Source organism: Zalophus californianus, chromosome 15 (genome assembly GCF_009762305.2).
Source record: "Zalophus californianus isolate mZalCal1 chromosome 15, mZalCal1.pri.v2, whole genome shotgun sequence".
In the NCBI taxonomy this organism is placed as follows: Eukaryota; Metazoa; Chordata; class Mammalia; order Carnivora; family Otariidae; genus Zalophus; species Zalophus californianus.
This window is the reverse complement of record NC_045609.1, coordinates 9,188,207-9,208,442: the sequence shown is the minus strand read 5'-3', so window position 1 is coordinate 9,208,442 and position 20,236 is coordinate 9,188,207. Positions and strand designations below refer to the sequence as shown.

Here is a 20,236-nt window from a genome sequence, read left to right as displayed (position 1 = left end):
CTTTTCAATCCATTAACACTCTGATAAGGGCGTAAGGAATTTTATTTTTAATTTTACTTTCTTATATTTTTTTTTGAGGGAGAGAAATTGCAAGGGGGGCAGAGGGAGAGGGGGAGAGAGAGAGAGAGAGTCTCAAGCAGGCTGCACGCCCAGCACAGAGCTGGACATGGGGCTCGATCCCACGACCCTGAGATCATGACCTGAGCCAAAATCAAGAGTCAGATGCTCAACCAACTGAGCCACCCAGGGGCCCCGGGAATTTTATTTTTATATAACAATTTAAATCTCCATTTTCAGGCCCCATTCCACATCAGGAATCAGCACACACTTAGCAGCTTACAACAACATTCGTTTGCTATTTACTATCGCCAGTCCTTGGGTGTGGTTCTTCCTGACCCTCTCCTCACGGAGAACCAGCGTCAGGGTGGAGGGCAGGATTCCAGGATCTCCCCCTCAGCTCTCTTTCCTGCATCCCTCTGACTTTGGAAATGGGTATTTTTCTCATTAGGGACATTACAGATCAAGCTGAAACCTGTATTGTCCGTCACCCTCACCCTCATCGTCTTCCCTATCCAAGATGTCATTGCCCGTGTATGATTGGCATCTTTGTCTTTTTATGAGACTTTTAAACATACAAATATCAGGGCGCCTGGGTGGCTCAGTCGGTTACGCATCTGCCTTTGGCTCAGGTCATGGTCCCAGGGTCCTGGGATCGAGTCCCACATCAGACTCCCTGCTCAGTGGGGAGCCTGCTTCTCCCTTGCCTTATCCCCCTGCTCGTGTGCTGTCTCTCTCTCTGTCAAATAAATAAATAAAATTTTAAAAATAATAATAAAATAAACATACAAATATCTATATAAGATATACACTATTTTTGTATGTTTTGTTGCTACCTAAATCATATCATGTCTATTCATCACCCCACAACTTGTTTATTCTTACTCAACAATACACTTTTAGAGCTTTTAAAACTTTCTCTATTTATGTATACATTTGTAACTTTCTATATATGTGTGTATCCAGCCATGAAAGCATTGCCATGAAAGCAAAGTCATGAAGCTTATCCCCTGTGTTTTCATCTGGAATTATAACTTCAGACCTTATGTTTAAGTCAATAGATGATACATACATACATACATACATAGATGATCGATCGATCAACTTTTTTCTGCCGTATTCCCCTTTATTACCAGATTTCTTTTATCCACTGTCAAACTGATGTTCTTCTACTTTTCCTAATTTTTGTCATGAAAACACATGCTTCAGCAAACACCTATGTAGGTCCCCTTGTGTATTACTATATGCAAGACTTTCTAGAGGACAGATACCTAGAAATTAAACTGCTGACTCATGGTGTGGTGGACTTTTTCCATGGGATTGATCCAGCTGAATCATCTTTTCGTAGTAGTCGTATTGATGTATTTACTTTAACGGGGTCAGGAGGCACCTGTCGCATTTGCCTAATGTTTCGGCCAGTACACCATTCCTTGATGTTTAAAGACTGCAATGTTTAAAGCTCTGTCTCTCCTGGAGTGTTCCAAGTCTACTTTAAAAATTAAACTTTGAGGGGCGCCTGAGTGGCTCAGTCACTTGAGCATCCAACTCCTGGTTTGGGCTCAGGTCATGATCTCAGGGCCGTGGGATTGAGCCCTGCATCCGGCTCCCTGCTCAGTGGGGAGTCTGCTTCTCCCTCTGTCTCTGTCTCTGTCTCTCAAATAAATAAAATAAAAACCAGACTTTGAGCATGGTCTCCCTGTGTTCCTACAGTAACAACCCAATGTAGAGGACCCAAGAGGTTGGCCTTGGTGGAAGGTGAGCAGCAGGTCGGTGAAGACCCCCAAGAATTAGCTCACCACACCACGTTTCGTGGCCTCCTCATAACCCACAGAGAGTAGGTGGTGGCATTCCGTGGGTTGGGTTTGTTTTCTGGTGATAAGAACACGTAACACGAGATCTACCTCCTGAAAAAAAAATGGAAGCACACACTGCAGTGCTGTTAGCGGCAGACCCAATGCCGCGTGGGACGTCTCCAGCCCGTACTCAGCTTGCATGGTGTCTGTCCCCTGAATAAGGAGTTTCCTGTTCCCTTGTTGCCCCCACACTCAGCAACCGCTAAGCTACTCTCCGCTTCTATGCAGTCTGCTATTTCAGACGCTTGGGCTAGGTAAATAACGCTGCATTTGTCCTTGGTGTGACTGGCTCATCTCACTCAGCACAACATCCTCATGGTTCATGCATGTTGTCACATACTGCATTCTTGCCTTTTTTAAGGCTGAAAAGTATTCCGCGTATGCACGCACCGTATTTCCTTCATCCATTCATCTGTCCATAGATGTTTAGTTTGTTTCTCTGTCTTGGCTACTGTCAATAGCACTACGATGAACAGGGGAGTGCTGAGGGTGCTTCATGATGTTGATTTCAGTGCTTGTGGGTAAATACCCAGGAAGCATTGCCAAGAACAATGTTATGAAGCTCATCCTCCGTGTTTTCTCCTAGGAGCTTTATAGTTGCGGGTCTTACGTGTAAGTGTCTTGCATCCATTTTGCGTTGGTTTTTGTGTTGACTTTTGTGTATGGTATAAGATTGGGGTCCAGTCTCATTCCTTTGCCTGCGGCCGTCCAGTTTTCCCAACGTCTTTTGTAGAAGAGGCTGTCCTTTTTTTGTTGTGTATTCTCGACACCCTTGTCAAAGATCAGTTGACCATATATACATGGATGTATCTCTGAGCACTCTTTCTGGTTACGCGGGTCTCTATGTCTGTCTTTAGGCCAGTATCATACTCTTTTAATTACGATAGCTTTGTGATATATATTTTAAATCAGTCATTGTGTTGTCTCTACTTTGTTCTTCTCTCTCACGATTGTTTTGGTTCTTCGGGGTCCTTTGTGGTTCCACATAGGTAATTCATCTTTACAGAAGAAGAAATGTGGTCCCAGAGAAGTCAGGCCTTTGGCCAAGGTTGCCCTCCTTCTCGGCCAACCCAAAACTCAAACCCAAATCAAACAGGCTCTGAAGACCATGGTTCTTCAACTACTCTTCGCTGCTTTCCAATGAAAAGTTATTACTGATAACATCAGCATCGTATTTATTAATAGAAGTGCAGTTCATGCATCTCATTGTATTATAGCTTCAGAGGAGTGCCCATGATTTCCTAGACTGTTCTCCCCTCACAGCTATAGGTCATAACAGGTTCTAATAATGTGCTTTGCCCATAATTTCCACTTCCTATTCAAAAGGCTTTCTTTTCCTCGATGACACGTTCACCTACCAGATTAACATCCTTCTTTTTGCTTTCCCGCATGAAGATATCAGAAGGAGACAAGTGTAGTTATTTGGAGTGAATGCGTGATTATTAACTATTGACTTATTATTGTCCTTTGGATATTGCATCATGTGGGGGGATAACAGGGTACTCTCCTTGAAGGGTCCTTTTGGAATGGTAAAATTTTTGCTCAGTTCACAATCTATATCCATGGTATGATGGACAGAGATGAGAATATTTTTAAAATAAGAAAAAACACATATCTGACACTTTTAAGGGGCATTCGATATTGAATTGGTGTTGAATTATAAAGAGAACAATGGCTACCGGTAGATATGCCAAAGAATTTAGGTCAAAGATCACCTGTCTAACAGTTTGTGATTCACAGAGTTTCTAGTGATTAGCCAAGAAGCCGCTAGGCTTCAGGAGCCCCAGAATGGGTATTTAATGAACCCAATACAGAGAGCTAGTCCCACCCATGGGTAGGACACAATTCTGGTTTCTTTTATATTCTGTGTTCCAACAAAGATAATTGGAATGGAATATTATATAATTTGTGGTGCTCTCCAGATCACAGGATGAAATGAACCAAAAGAGAAGAATTGATCTAAGGCATATTTCTAAAATTCATACTTATATTCTTCACTAACATTGGTCAGCTGAGCAAATTAATTGGCTCTTGATTTTTTACAAACATAATATGATTACCTGCAGGAAGCAATCTGACATTGCCTAAAATACTTGGTGCTTTTTAAAAACTATTTTATTAATATGCCATACCTCATCTAGGGGATAAGTCCGTGGAGGGGGCAGTCCTGACTTACTGAATTCAAAGGCACCAATCATAATGACCTAAAGCTACTAGCGGTTCAATGAAAAGTGTTGATGTTGAGGGTGGCGGTTATGTTAATTGGGACTGTTTGGCTGCAGATGAAAATAACCTATCTGACTAGCATAGGCAACAAAGGAAATTGTTGGCTCCCATAACCTGCAAGGTCAAGGGGGAAGGGTTGACTTCAGGAGTGGCTAGATCCAGGTTTTTTGAGAAGACATCATGATCATGCTGTCTCCATGCTTCACATTGCCTGCCATCTCTCTCCTCTATGTTTCCTGGCTTCTCAGATTTTCCATGAGGATATAATTAGGTCACCAGCACCTGGAAATCCCAGAGAACAGAGAATTATCCTCTCTCTTTCCAGAATCCATATCAGCTCCTTTAATTTACTCTTACTGCTCCTGTTTGCATGTTCTTCGGACCCATTGCTGAGGTAGGGGTCAGGACCGTGGGCCTGATGCCCCGAAGAGCAGATATCCACTGCATGACATTGACAGGAAGAAACAAAGATGAGAGGAGACAGATGTATCATCAACACAAATACAAAGTACTGGGATTACTGGCCATTACAGTTACTTATAAGAAAATCAAGAAGGCAGAAAATAAGTCCCCAGGGCATGATCAGCTCCATGAGACATGACAGCAGAGACTTAGAAGGTGTTTTAAGAATTTTAAAAGGTGCTGTGGGAGGTTATGTGAGATTCAGAGCACACAGTGGGGCCCGCGGTGGGGAGGGGGAGCAGGAAGAAGGGAGGAATGTAATACGGGCTGCATCCAACCCAGGCATGGACAAGAAACTTAGCCGCTATGTCCAGGAAGCTTTGGAATGAAAGATGTCGGGGAGAGAAAGCTGTTCACAGAGTGTGTAGAAGGTAAAAGAGAAATGCAGGACTAAGGGTGATCATGTGAAGAAAAAAGTAATACTCCTCTGAGCACATGTTGGGGAGAACACCGGAGGGACACCGCGCCTCCCCAGGAGGAAGTGGCTGTTAACTCAGAGACAGGACGTCGAGCTGAGGTGTCTGGTTCAAGACAGGTCTGTTCTCATCTATCCATATGGGTGCAGGTGTGGCGGGGAAGATGGGCAGACGTGCTTTAGGGACTATGGGAACCTGGGAACCAGGTGGAGGGAAGAGCAGATAGATCTTCCACATTTGCATCTGGGAAGAAACCCTAAATGCAATTGAGTACCCAAACAGCATGTAGCTCTTCCCAAATATGGACATCGCTCAGTGGGAGCAAGGTAGAGATAAAGATGAGTTGACCACACCCAACAAAACCCAGAGGAGTGACAAGAAGTAAGGAAGAAAAGCCCATCCATCACCTATAATTGAAAATTAGCGCATTGTAGGAGATTTCATCTATGGATTATACAGACGTTCTTAAACTATTCTTCTCTGTAATAGAAAAACAGGTTAAAATATTTAGATGATTTTTTTTTACTATTTCAAATAGTGCTGAAGTAATTATATATAGGTATATATATGTATGTGAGTGCATGTAAAATTATATGTGTGTGCTTGTGTATGTCCAACTATTTATGTATTTTATGTGTATGTATGCATGCACCCAAAATACATACATACTATACATACACACTATCAGCTCCTGGGATCTGGGAATTTGTGCATTATTCTAACAGATGCTGCTAAATTACCCTCCACATTGTTGACGAATGCACACTGTAGCCAAGACCACGAAATTCTTCCCTTCACACTGTTGTCAACACTGCCTGCATCCGATCATTTATATTTTGCTTATCTTTTACGTGACAAATAGTATCTCATTTAATTTTAAATGCACATTAATTCCACTTTAAAGAGGTGTATAACGAGTTTTAGCCAGTTGGGAGAGGCTAGTTGTATGCAGCATCTGGATAGGCTGGTGGACAGTTAGAGAAACATCATAGTGCAACGCGGAGGTGGTGGGCTTGAGATGATCTGGGTGTGAATCTTCCCCCCTTCCTCCCTCACTCATTAGCTTGATCTTTGGACACATTACTTAACTCTGTCTCTGTTTCTTATAAACTGTGATTATTTTAAGGATTAAATGAGATAAAGTATATGGTGATTTGCACAACATCTATCATGTAGGAAGTGTCCAATCTATATTCTCTGCTTTAAAAATTTTATTATGTTATGTTAATCATCGACCATTACATGTAGTGTTCCATGATTCATTGTTTGCATATAACACCCAGTGCTCCATGCAATACATGCCCTCTTTAATACCCATCACCGGGCTAACCCATCCCCCCACCCCCTCCAGGACCCTCAGCTTGTTTCTCAGAGTCCATCATCTCTCATGGTTCATCTCCCCCTCCGATTTCCCCCACTTCATTTTTCCTTTCCTACTATCTTCTTTTTTTTTTAACATATAATGTATTATTTGTTTCAGAGGTACAGTCTATGATTCAACAGTCTTACACAATTCACAGAGCTCACCATAGCACATACCCTCCCCAATGTCTATCACCCAGCACCCCCATCCCTCCCACCCCCCACCACTCCAGCAACCCTCAGTTTGTTTCCTGAGATTAAGAATTCCTCATATCAGTGAGATCATATGATACATGTCTTTCTCTGATTGACTTATTTCGCTCAGCATAATACCCTCCAGTTCCATTCACATTGTTGCAAATGGCAAGATTTCATTTTTTGATGGCTGCATAATACTCCATTGTGTGTGTGTGTGTGTGTGTGTGTGTGTGTGTGTGTGTGTATACCACATCTTCTTTATCCATTCATCTGTTGATCATTTATTATTGCACTGTGTTGAGCTTTGAGCATCCTGAAAGCCAAAGCAAAGTGAGTTCACTGTTCAATAAGAACAGTAAAATAACAACAGACCCTATGCTTCTGTAGCACACAGCTCTGTGTCAAGTTCTGTACTAAGCACTGGACATATATTAAAATATTTCAGTGGGAAACAAAGTTTCTTTGACCGCTTACTATTGAATTCTAGGTTAAATTTCTCAACAGTTTATTCCACTATACAGAATGTTTAATTCCTATTTCTCAGTGAGGCAACTGGTACTCCAAAACAGTTAAAGTCATACCCAAGATCCCATCCCCAGGAAGCGGCTCACCTGAGATTTGAACCTATGCCTTTGGGACTGCAAAGTCTTCCTGCCACACGCTGAGGCCACTCCAGAAGGCTGTGCGTGAATCTGATGGCTCTCTGTTGAGAGACTCTGACAGGCGATGTCTAAAGGCTTGATGCGGGGCTCTTGCCAGGCGATACGTGTACATATTTGTATGTAAGAGTTTATAGTCGAACGCTTTTTAGATCAAGAGCCTAAACACAAGTGTTCCCAATAGTATTTTGCTAGGATTATCAAACTTTGAATTCATAGAATGATACTTGTTGAGGAATGATTTTGGGTCAAGTCCACCGTGGCTGGTGATGTGAGCATCCGCAGGCCAACAACCGTGGAGGCTCCGAGGGGAGGGGGCGGGTCTCACCCAAAGCTTTCCGAGACAGCCTGGGGGGGTCTTCCCGGTGATGCACTCACTGTAATGATTCATAGTTATTTACATATTTTGGTTAACAAGGGTTCGAAAGAACTAGTTGCGGCTTTGCAAGTCTTTGTACACAAATGTGTGCATGTGGGTGCTGAAATACTTTCTCGTTGCCCAAGTGAAACTACCTAAATACTGGAAATACGCAACACTGGTTTGGTCAGTTCAGAATGTTCTGGTAGAGATCCTGCATATTATCAAGCATATGACACCTTCCTCGTATGCTGTTATCAACCATTACACAGAACCGATACACTGCTTTTCTATCCGCGTCTTAAGGAGGTGGTACAATGTGAAGTGATTTACACCTGTTACCTCCCTTGTTCCAGGTTGATGTTGCTCATGCTGGGGAGGCTTAAACGCTTGCCATCTCCTTAACGCTGCGTTCGCCTCCAGCCTGAGATAGGCACGCGCCCGGCTGGATAAAATGCAGGTGGATAAGATCAGTCTATCGCGTAGCACGAGGATAAAGCTATGCCACATAAGTAGCGTAGACGCATCTCCCATTTCCCCCCTTCTCTTTAAAATAAGAGAAGGAAGATTTTGTTGGATAAGCGCATGACATGAAGTGTATGCGGTATATACTGAGGAATAAGGAGAATGTGGGCGGAAAGAACAATGGGCGGTGCATGCCACCAGCTAGCTGTGCTCAAGCAGATCATTCTCTACCGGCTCCAGGCTCCTCACCCTTGGAGTAAGAGAAAGAACTGGGTGTTTCTGGCCTGAGAGTCAGCATCCTATAAGAGGTCCTCCACGTATTTTAAAAGCTGTGCATTGCGAAGAACCAACCCAACGAAGGCAGACTGTGCTCCTAACAGCGTCTTCTCTCTCTTCTCTCCCCAGACTATGTCCGAGAATCACAATGAGCTGGCACACTAACAATACAACCTCGCCTTTGTTTCCAAATATCAGCTCGTCCTGGGTGCACGGCCCCTTGGATGCCGGGCTGCCCCCGGGCACGGCCCCTCACTTCGGCAGCTACAACGTCTCTCAGGCAGCTGGGAATTTCTCCTCTGCCAATGGCACCACCAGCGATCCGCTGGGAGGCCACACCATCTGGCAGGTGGTCTTCATCGCCTTCCTAACGGGCGTCCTGGCCTTGGTGACCATCATCGGCAACATCCTGGTGATCGTGGCCTTCAAGGTCAACAAGCAGCTGAAGACAGTCAATAACTACTTCCTCTTAAGCCTGGCCTGTGCCGACCTGATTATCGGGGTCATTTCCATGAATCTGTTTACCACCTACATCATCATGAATCGGTGGGCTCTAGGAAACCTGGCCTGCGACCTCTGGCTGTCCATTGACTACGTCGCTAGCAATGCCTCCGTCATGAACCTTCTGGTCATCAGCTTCGACAGGTACTTCTCCATCACGCGGCCGCTCACATACCGAGCCAAACGAACAACCAAACGAGCTGGCGTGATGATAGGCCTGGCGTGGGTCATTTCCTTCGTCCTCTGGGCCCCCGCCATCCTCTTCTGGCAGTACTTTGTCGGGAAGAGGACTGTGCCGCCCGGCGAGTGTTTTATCCAGTTCCTCAGCGAGCCCACCATTACGTTCGGCACGGCCATCGCTGCCTTCTACATGCCTGTCACCATCATGACTATTTTATACTGGAGGATCTATAAGGAAACGGAAAAACGTACCAAAGAGCTCGCCGGGCTGCAGGCCTCAGGGACGGACGCGGAGGCCGAGAACTTTGTCCACCCCACGGGTAGCTCTCGGAGCTGCAGCAGCTACGAGCTGCAACAGCAGAGCCTGAAACGCTCGGCCCAGAGGAAGTACGGTCGCTGCCACTTCTGGTTTGCCACCAAGAGCTGGAAGGCCAGCGCGGAGCAGATGGACCCTGACCAGAGCAGCAGCGACAGCTGGAATAACAACGACGCTGCCGCCTCCCTGGAGAACTCCGCCTCTTCCGACGAGGAGGACATCGGCTCCGAGACCAGAGCCATCTACTCCATCGTGCTCAAGCTGCCTGGCCACAGCACCATCCTCAACTCCACCAAACTGCCCTCCTCGGACAACCTGCAGGTGCCCGACGAGGCACTGGGGGCAGCCGACCTGCAGAGGAGAGCTAGCAAGCTGCAGACCCAGAAGAGCATGGACGACGGGGCTGGCTTTCCGAAAAGCTTCTCCAAGCTTCCCATCCAGCTAGAGTCGGCCGAGGACAGAGCCAAGGCGTCCGAGGCCAACTCCTCGGCGGGCAAGACCACGGCTGCTCTACCTCTGTCCTTCAAGGAAGCCACTCTGGCCAAGAGGTTTGCTCTGAAGACCCGAAGCCAGATCACCAAGCGGAAACGGATGTCGCTCATCAAGGAGAAGAAGGCGGCCCAGACGCTCAGCGCCATCTTGCTGGCCTTCATCATCACCTGGACCCCCTACAATATCATGGTTCTGGTGAACACCTTCTGTAACAGTTGCATACCCAAAACCTATTGGAATCTGGGCTACTGGCTGTGCTACATCAACAGCACCGTGAACCCCGTGTGCTACGCGCTGTGTAACAAAACATTCAGAACCACTTTCAAGATGCTGCTGCTTTGCCGGTGTGACAGGCGCAGGCGGCGGAAACAGCAGTACCAGCAGAGACAGTCGGTCGTTTTCCACAAGCGCGCGCCCGAGCAGGCCCTGTAGGGGGAGGCTCGGCCCCGCGCGGCGGCCAAACGCACACATCCACCCACAAACCTTAGGAGGGCGCTGGCGGAGGGTAGGGGTGATTCCCGGTGGTGATAAAAATGGGTTGTTGGGGTTTTTTTTTTATCACCCAGAGATGAAGGAAGCTGCCTGTTTACTGACCCATTGAATAAATCCATTTTAATATAGAAAGTCAGATACCAATTCAGCAAAAAAACAAAAAAAAAAGCATATTCCTGAATATAAAGAAATTTTTTCTGAAATAGACTTTAGGTGGTTTTTTTCTCAAAGAGGAAAAATAAAATGTGTATCACAGCAATTCCACAGCCAAATTGATCTGCTGGGTTCTCTGAGTTCCCATTAGTGCTGGAATCTCAGATGAGCGTCACCAGCAGAGCCGGCTGCCGCGTTCCTCCCGAGGAACCCACAGGGGTCTACCCAGGTCGACCCAGATCCCACGTGGAACACGTCAGCTAGTGAATTTGTGGTTCGGAAATTATTTCATACGCTGTAAAGCTGAACCTTCTTGTCCCAGTAGAGCTTCCCTGTCTTCTTTGGTGTGTTGTTAAATTCTATTTGTGGACTTGATTCTTGCAAAGTATTGTTTTGTGCAGTTCCAGTTTCGTACCAATAAAAATATATAAGTGTGTGTGTGTGTGTGTGAGAGAGAGAGAGAGAGACTTCTGCACACGCGCACACACACACACACACATACACAAGTGTATATAATATAGTGGGAATCACTGAGCTGGCAAATTTTTCTTGCAATATAAGCTTTCAGTACTTTGATAACTGAAGTTCTTTAGGATCCTAACACAACATAAAAGTGAAATAAACCCAGTGTAACGTTTGGGAAACCAGGGTTTTGTTCCCCCCCCACACACAAACCACCCCGGGGAATACGCAGGCGCGGGCAGCTGCCCCCCCCCGCCCCGCCGCCGGAGGCTGGTGCAGCCCCAAGGCTGGGCCAGACTCCGGGTGTAAGCCCCGGGCTCTGCTGATGTCCTCGACAGAGCTCCAGCAAACCGGCGCCCTCTGAGCTCCAACCACGAACCGCGTCCACGGGGTTGAATTTAATCATCCAAATCTGAATGTTGCCCAACAAAATTTCTGCTGTCTCAACTGCTTGAAACTTATAGTGTCACGCTTGAATGTCACACGCAGCAATATCTATGGCAGAGCGCCCCAGTGGAGAACGTGGTGTTGGAGGTCTTGCCACCTGGCCCCTTCCAAACGCAAAAGGGCTTCCACCTGTGTCACCTAGCTGTGGCCAGTGCTTTCCGGGGTTCCTTGTGCGACCCTCACCCAGTCACGGGTGGGGTTTGGGAACTCACATGTCCTCTGAAGAAAGTATTAACACTTTGAAAAGTATTGCTTCAAGTTGATTTCCTTATGTTTCGAAAAAAATGATTTTGTATCTCCTTTGAAATTGATCCAAAAGCTCAATGTTGTATTGGGGCTGTGGGGGAGGGGGGCCGCCATTGCTTGTCCTTTTTGTCATGGCTGTGGTTGTTGGGGTTCCTTCTTTTCCTTTCGCAGGGGCTGTGTGGGGAGCGGGAGGGGAGGGGGCGGGGGGCGGGGGCGCCGAGAAGAAACCTCACCTCTGTACAGGGCCTCCTGGCATGGCCCCGGGGCCGGGGTAGAAGCTGCTTCTGTGTTCAGTGTGAGCTGGTGTTTACAGGTGACAACAGTAGACTCAGTAGAGTGTCTGTGTTTCTGAACTATTTAATTTCGTGTTCTGTTTAGATGAAGAAATATTTATGCATACTTCACCAAGTGTCTATTTAATGTTGACAAATATTACTCTTCGGTCTTCGGCCGTGGCGTCCCTCGAAAGGGATTCTTTCAGGGTCCCCCCCCCGCCCCCCGAGCAAGCCGTGCAGTCTGTGGAGCTTCGGACGAGGCTGAGGAGGAGGCCATGGCCATCCTGCTGGCGGCGGCAAGCCCCTGACTCCTGGGGAATAAAAAGCCAACTGTAACTCTGATGGAAAAGTTGAAAACCACTCTTTCGTTGAACCTGATGGGAAATGAATGAAGTAACCCCCCCCCCCCGTGGTGTTTGAAATCACATGACAAGGGTAAAAAAAAAAAAAAAGGCAGATCAGCATAATTAAAAGAATTTTTTTTTTTTTTTGGCCCACATTCAACCAAAGAACAAGAAAAACCAGAGACTATTTTCTAACACATAGAGCAAACTACGGAATGTTCTGTGATCCACCTGTGAAACGTCTGGTGAGCAACAGCATCTGCATTGTCCTACCCTGGTTGGCCGGGCGCGAATAAACATGTGGATGCTGATTGGAGTGTCCCAGGACGGCCCGAATTCCCCTTCTTTTTGAAACTTTTGTCCTGCCTTTCTCCCAAAGGGCTGTTTCCTGTATTTCCGACAAAATTGGAGAGCATTACCTCTGAGAAACGGAGAACCCCCCCCCCCAAGAGCTTCGGCATTAACCTCGAAGGTCAGTAGCAGTTCTGCTTGAACTTGACCCTCCCCTGTCCCCTGTCTTTGTATAATGCTGACGGTGGCAGAAAAGAAACTACTCCCAGCCTCTAGCTCTCCTTTCCTGTTTTTAAATGAAAGCTGCTTTTCCATGCTGACTACCGATTGTGTTTGTGGAAAAATATGGCCAATTCTTAGGATGTTTTCAGAGAAGAAAAATAAGAAAAACAGATTCTTGAATATGGGGGGTTTAGGATATGGGTGATCAAAGAGGTAGGAGTGTTTATAACTGGACAGAGCTGCGCGTGCATTTCCCAAAGGGCTTGTCATGAGAGAAGGTATTTGGCATTTAGGTACGATCAAAATGTCTTCATCTTCAACTTGTGTTATTCCACATGAATGAGGTTTGCAGAGCTTTCCTGATTATTCACTTTAATGGAAAGAGCAAAATAATTAAGCCTAAAAGAAGCCGCGCATGAAGAACACGCCCCCCCCCCACATGCACGCACACACACTTACACGCGCGCGCGCACGCACAGCCACTCCCCCGTCCTCTGTTCTCCAGGCCTTACCAGATGGATAAGAGAAGTGACCTGCCTGGTCCCCTATTGCCCTTGGCTCTGTTCTTGGCCCATCCCCCACCTGTGGTCTCTCTGCTAGTTCTCCATATTATCCTGAATCATCCTTGCCTTAAATCCAGGCTTGACTCAAAATACGCCCATTTCTGTTCACTCTTTCACATATAATAGTTCTACACTCTGACAGAGAAAACAAACAGGAAAGCATCATTATGCATTAGAGGCTGCAGTAGGTAAAGATCTAGAAGCATCCCTGCTTTCTCTGTCAACCGCCCTTGCAGAAGATGGGCAAGTTCATGGCTCTGGAGAGGGATGAGAGCCCCCGGACATCACCTGTGAGGAACGGGAGGGCCGAGTCCGATGCAGAGGGTGGCCCCAGGAGGGAAGAGGGGCGCCAGGGCTCACGCTGGTGGAGGAGGCGGGTACAGACCGCACGAAACTGGGGATCGCTCTGGGTGTCCCGTACTTACCAGATAGGGACATATTACTGAGAAATCGGACGGTCCATCACTAGCACCTTCAGAGGACGAACGAAGGTAGCACAAAGAAGCACTAGACTTAGCATGGCGGGGGGTGTGCAGGGCTGAGTTCTTGGTCCAGATCTGTCACCAGGGACTTACGTGTCCTGTGCTGTGCACCCATGCACGTGGCTTACACTCCCTGGGTGGTCTCCAGATGCTTGTCCTAATCGACAACACAAAAGCATCTGAACTTGCCCTCTGAGAGCAAACAGATCAAAGCTGAGGCCCGGGGGCAGGTGTAAAATGGTATATCTGATGAACACCCGAAAACTTCAGAGATCTAGCAGTTATTTCCTTACATTTCAAGACAAGAGAGTCTAAGGGACTCACAGTTTGTTGGTGAGCCCCGGGGTTGGACTGTTCGAAATGCCCCTGCAGCCCAGGACCCACCTGAGGCCTGACGGCCTTGCACACAGAGCCACTGTAGCTCCCCTAAAGGGACCGAAACCGCAGAGCACGGCACCCAAAACACTAACCCTTCCTTGGAGCCTCCTACCTCCTCCTCTAAAAGAGCGCATTCCCTCCACTGCAGTGTGCACCGGGCTCGGCTCAGCCATGAGCCATCCAGCCCGCATTTAAGGTTCAAGGACAGTGCTCCCACGACTGTATTTGGTAGATGCTCAGCCTCCACCAGGATTAATGCGCCAGATGTAAGAGGCTGGCTCTGGGGACAGTAACCCAGGCCTCCTTAGAACCAGAGATTTCCGTCTTCTTTGTCCGGCTTTAGTGTTACTGCCCGAAAAAGGAGGCTGCTGAGGGACCAACAAAACCGAAAAACAAAAACAAATCGAACAAAGACAAGTTAATAAAGCGACTTTCCCCCGTGGGTGTTTGCACCTGCACAATACTGGCTCCAACAGGGGCAGGTGTTCCTGACGTTGTCGAGTGGACGTAGTTACATTCACAGCCTCACACACACAAATAGACAGGGAACTTGGATGTGTAGACATGGACCCCAAATGCTTGGGTAGTTACCAATGCTTCAGCAGAACATTAGGCCTACGGTAGTCGTAGCAGAACCACAGAGACTCAGCATGGAGGCCGGACCCTCCTGCTCTGGTCCGGGCTGGGGTCACCCCCACTTGGAGTTGCACGAGACATCCTACATAAAAGGCAAATGGAAAAGGAAGTTGTAGGCTCTGTGACAGAGAACTTATTAATAACATTTTCCTCACCCAAATCAGACTCCGGTAACCCTATCTTAACCTAAAAAAAAAAAAAAAAAAAAAAAAAAAAAAAAAAAAAACCCAGAATATAAAAGTCTCTTATTGTTCCTTCTTGAAGTCCAAAATGCTTAACAATTCTGCGATTTGCACACTGAGCCCCAAACTATTTTTATCCTCAATTCTGTGAGTTCCTGGACGATAAAAAGCGCGTTTTAGGCATCTGTCTGCCTCCCGTGGCTGGCCCAGTGTCTGTCCAAGAGTGCACATTCAATAAATGTTGAATGTTTAATTTTAATCCCTTATGATCCATAGAATGCATATTTATCAGGACTATTTGCACCCCGGCCCCGCGCTGCTGCCGTAGTCAAGGGTCACCGAGCTGGGAAAGTAACTTAAGGGAAAATGTGATGATTATTAGCTCATGCAGTGTTCCTAAGCAACAAGGAGAAATATTTTAAACAGACTTGAAGTCGTTGACATAATGAAGAATACAGAAAGGGAAAAAAAAAAAATCAACTCTCTCTTTTATCCCTAGAACTCGGGAACTTTTTACCAGACTGGTGAACTTCTGTGGTCCTCCCTGGCCGTCCTAGTAGGAGAAGTACTGAGAGGGTCTGCAGAGGCCAGGAAGATATGTTTTCTGTTTGTGCAAGTGAAGATCTGTCGTTGGGCGTAAAACCTGGTCCACATGCAGTTCTGCGTGGCGTGGGAAGTTAGGGGAGAATCCATTCTGTTCTGCAAGCAATGAAACAAAAGTTCTTTCTTAATCCCTTCCTCAACCAGTATCCGGGCTCTTCAGCCTCCCACCTACGACCCTCCTGAGAAACTTCCTTGGGGCTTGTGCTTGGAGTCATGGAAGGCAACCTTGTGAGCGACACCCCTTTTCTTTTTTTTTAAACACACGGGAACTAAGTTGCTGCAGGTCTGAGGGATAATTAAATGAAAACGGGCCTCCCCAAGTTGGGGAGTGAGCTCGTTGATTTCTGTGGACAGGAAGCTTTGTGGGCAGCATCTATGATGCGTCTGGTGATCACACCCTTCTCGTTCATGAGGATGTAATGAGAAACCACTATCCAAAAAAAGATGATGGCTCTATATTTGCTTTGTAAGCAAAAGGCATGTATCATAGTTGCATCCAAAATAGTGTCCACATCTTTACCAAAGGCACTGAATTTTACCCGTTTTTATGACCTGGTGGCCCCTCCCCTTCCTCAGGAGGCATTTCAGGTGCCCCCCCCCCCCCCATGCCACGCTCATTCTTTCTCCTGAAAATACGTCCATTGTCTGTACTATAAAATGATGCCTGCAACTTTGTGGTGATATTATCCCCCCAGTTTAACAGTGAAAATAAAGAAATAAAACTATTAATAAACAAAGGATGTGGTTGGCTTGCTTTGTACTCTGCACGGCAGGAGCTGTTTATTCTGGGAAAGGGAGAACACGCAGAAGGGCTCATTCTTGAAGAGGCCGGTATTTGCACTGACTACTCTTTCTTTTTTATATACACTAGAATTTTCTTCAGCAACCAAGACTGCTGTTGTCACAACCCAAAACGTGTACCATGACGTGTCTAGGGGTGTGCATTAAGCATGGATAAAATGTCTCTACACACACTGTCCTTATTCCAAGAGTGTAGGTGAGGAAACATACTTCTCTCTAGATAAATTCATTAACAAGGAGTTTTATTCCCCTCCTTTCAAAAGAAATGCTTATCTTCCTTTTTTATTTTTTTTTTAGGATTTTATTTATTTATTGAGAGAGAGACAGTGACAGAGAGCATGAGAGGGGGGAGGGTCAGAGGGAGAAGCAGGCTCCCCACTGAGCAGGGACCCCCGAGGCGGGGCTCGATCCCGGGACTCCAGGATCATGACCTGAGCCGAAGCCAGTCGCTTAACCATCTGAGCCACCCAGGCGCCCCTTATCTTTTTTTTTTCCCCTTTTTTAGAGTTGTTTGTTCATTTCCTTGGACCCATCAGAAATATTTTCTTACCAAAAAATAAAAATCAAGCATTGTATTTCATTACTTTGCCTTTAAAATTATTACAAGTGTAGGTACAAACTGAAGTTACTCTTAGCAAGAGATGTGAATTTTTTTTTTTTTAATGTCTTGCTTGGTTAATTTATGGCTATTCTGCATAGCACATGCCATAGAAACCAAACACTGCCTCTTCAGTGTGGAGACTTCCTTTCACCTTGCAAGTAAAAGCAAGAAAATGTTTTCTGAATCTCTCTCTGTCTCTCTCCTTTGTCATTAATTAAATCCTCAGTTTGGGTTTACAATTTGGACACATGCTCTCTGGACCCTAGGACAACCCCTGTCTGATCTGACGTACCATTTTATGATGATTCCTGAGGATAGCAATGGAAGTTGCCAGAAAATGAACTACTTTTCTTACACCCTATGATAACAGGCAGTTTTATGTGAAATTAATACTGAGATTTTTCTGTTGTACCGAAGTCTTCCATAATTTGCTACATAATTTTGTTAGATATAACCTGTAACTACAGGGAAAAAAAAAAACAACAATGACTGAGAGTATGGAAAAGTTAATGAGGCATAAGGATATGTTAAAGTTGGAAAGATCAACCAGGCACGAGTTGATTTTTAACTGAGAGGTACACTGGAGGGAAATGATAAATAGCTTTTGGGAAGACTTACTACTTCTTAATCTGCATGGTTACAAGGGAAGCAATTTTGTAAAACAGAACTCTGCTCTCTTGACCTCAGTTAATCCAAGGACTGGTACCTGGTGGGACTGACCAAAAAATTTCCCATAGAATTTTTTAATTTGGGGGATAGAGACTCTGGGGCCACTCTCCTCTCATTCAGCCAGGATTGGGAAACGCTAGCTAGCAGCCATGTTTTACCATGAACACATCAGAAACCGATGTGGAGAAAACTGAGATGAGTCAGATTCGACAGAGACAAGAGGAAGACACCATCTACCCCTGACTTCCCCAAGGTCCAGCTGCAACTCCACACTTCTCCCAAGTGCGGTTGTTTGGATATATTTTGCCTGCCCCGGGTATTCATCAAATAAATTAAACGTTTTAGTTTAAAGGCACTGGGTTAAGTATCTATTACTTGTAGCTAAACATGTTTGTGAAATCTTAAATTGTTTCAGTGAGAAGATGGGATTGGTCATTCGGGCTTAATTGACCATTCGGTTGATTTAAATATTCCACAATTAGTTAAATTTTCATTTGAATTATTTTTTATTAAAATTACATTTCATAGAGTTAAGTGTTGGAACAGGATGCACATAGCGCTTATCTGGAAGAGACATCCCACCATCCTGAGCACTGCCAGAGTTGTAAAGGGAATTCAGGCAGCTCCTCTTTGGAGCAGAAGTTCCTTGGTCTAATTGTGGTCCTTCCTGGGCATTTTTGTACACCGCCCTTCATCCTGACTCCAACTTCAGTTTTTTTGGAGATGGCACGTGTATCTTTCAGTGGAACTTGTTATTCCCCATGAGAATTAACCAACAGCATTCACAATACTGAAGGGCAAAAGTAATTAGCAAGAAGCAGTCATTGTCAAAGATGGATTCTCATTTGAGTTCTAGGAGGACGCTGATGAGAATCATGTTGGAAACGAGAGTCTCAGATTGTGGGAACTCACTCTCCTCAGCACTGGGCTTTATAAACAGAGTATTCTACCCTTGGTTCATAAGAGAAATGCCAACTTAATCTTGCAAAGAGCAGAAAGAGAGCTGACTTCAGATCATGCAGCTAGAGACATGCCCCTTAGATTTGCATTCATCACTCCGTCCTCATTGCCACAACTTTGTCTATTCGGACACCAATTGCTTGCCCGTTTGCTACTGGAAAATAATTGAGCGATCAGATATCTCTGTTGGGGAAAAATAATCCATGCTTCCACAGGATAGATATTTTATAGGATCCAAAGGTTGCCCTGAATATGCTGAATAGGTAAAGATGAGTACAGGACCCCATCACCGCGCACGTGCTCTGAGCCACCCGGGCACCCCAAAAGTAGAATGGGCTGGCCAACACTGAAGCTACAATTAATTCATAAAGATGACAAATATGGAATTTGTCCTTCTGCTGCAGACAGCCACTTACAAGCCAGGAAAAGAGATAGAAAGCAGTGGTGATTGTATATTCATACGCTCACCGTAGGAATGATTCTTTGACATTTAGTTGGATAAGGCCAACAAAATTTTCATAATAATCTATTTCAGTAAATTGTTGGCACATGGACACAAACAGATCTCTAAGTGCCACAACCCCCCAACCCTGGCTTCTAGAACACAAAGAGACTTTAGAAATCTGACCGTGTTAGTGATTCCACCAGCAGGGACAGCTATATTTAGAAGTAGTGGACTACACTGTCATGCTATCTAGGTTAGCCTGAGATGGAAAGAGTCAGTAGAGGCTCCAGCTAGATCTAGAGGAAGGTCATAACTAGCAGAGATCACTAAGGAGAGCCAACACTGAGCATCGGCTGCAGGGAGTACCTTTAACCGTGGCATCACAGAGAAGGGCCTCTTCTGAAACGAACTTCAGAACAATAGAGAAAGGCCGGTCCTTTGCCACTGAGCCAGGAGTTAAGTACTTTCCCAGAAGCCTTGCATGAAATCATCCCCACCCGGCCATGGAACCAGTGACACAGCTCTAGGTGTTCACGGCAGTATCGGGAGCACGTGTGGGGGCGGTGATCAGATTCGTGAGGGCCCCCACAACCCTCCCCCTCCCCCACCACTCCACACGTCCACCACCTTCAAGATCAGACTCACCAGAGACTTCCGGAAAAGCCACGTAGGCTGCCTGCCAACACTGCCTTCCCTTTTTGGTTGTATCAGAAAAAAACCATACACACCTGAGCTGTCCTTATCAAGGCGGGAAGACTCCGTTAACATACCACCCTTTGTTGATGCTTTGCTATCCCGCCCCCTCCCCCTGCCAAACCCCAGGTCCCTTCCTCATGCTTTATGTGTCCCTTTACCCAGAAGTTAAATCTCCCCTTGCTGACATCAAATAAATAAACTTCATATACGACTTATTAATTCGACTGAAGACCTTCCCGCCTCTGAAGCTACAGAAATGATTTTGTGTACTATCAAGCAAGTGATAGCGCATCGTGTTAGGTAAGTCTTGGCAAACAGAAGTGACTTTGACTTAGAAGATAGAACCAATGTGTAAAAACAGAGATACAGAGATAAATAAAACAAAAACAAACACTCACTGTTTATCAAGAGATAATGGGGTCCTCTGTTTTCCTTCAGGATTCCAAAATAAGATTAGGATCTTAATG

At 45.8% G+C, this 20,236-nt stretch overlaps 2 protein-coding genes across 3 annotated transcripts in view; one reads left to right on the top strand and one right to left on the bottom strand.

Moving 5' to 3' along the window:
- The window catches only part of CHRM3 (cholinergic receptor muscarinic 3), a 479,047-nt gene extending 463,417 nt beyond the window's left edge, over positions 1 to 15,630 (top strand). The window contains exons 1-3 of one of the 2 annotated variants that reach the window (XM_035724297.1): positions 8,462 to 12,485; positions 12,620 to 12,712; positions 15,494 to 15,630. In XM_035724297.1, the coding sequence (XP_035580190.1) occupies positions 8,481 to 10,253 (1,773 nt within the window). In that variant the 5' untranslated portion in view covers positions 8,462 to 8,480 and the 3' untranslated portion in view covers positions 10,254 to 12,485; positions 12,620 to 12,712; positions 15,494 to 15,630. Of the gene's footprint in view, positions 1 to 8,461; positions 12,713 to 15,493 lie in introns of those variants that run through there. The other variant, XM_027594112.2, reaches the window with a different exon arrangement.
- LOC118356334 (zinc finger protein 37A-like) overlaps positions 14,764 to 20,236 on the bottom strand; it is a 62,932-nt gene continuing 57,459 nt past the window's right edge. The window contains exons 5-6 of the mRNA XM_035724296.1: positions 15,512 to 15,693; positions 14,764 to 14,894 (exon numbers count right to left, since the gene is read on the bottom strand). Of these exons, the coding sequence (XP_035580189.1) occupies positions 15,548 to 15,693 (146 nt within the window). The 3' untranslated portion in view covers positions 14,764 to 14,894; positions 15,512 to 15,547. The remainder of the gene's footprint in view (positions 14,895 to 15,511; positions 15,694 to 20,236) is intronic.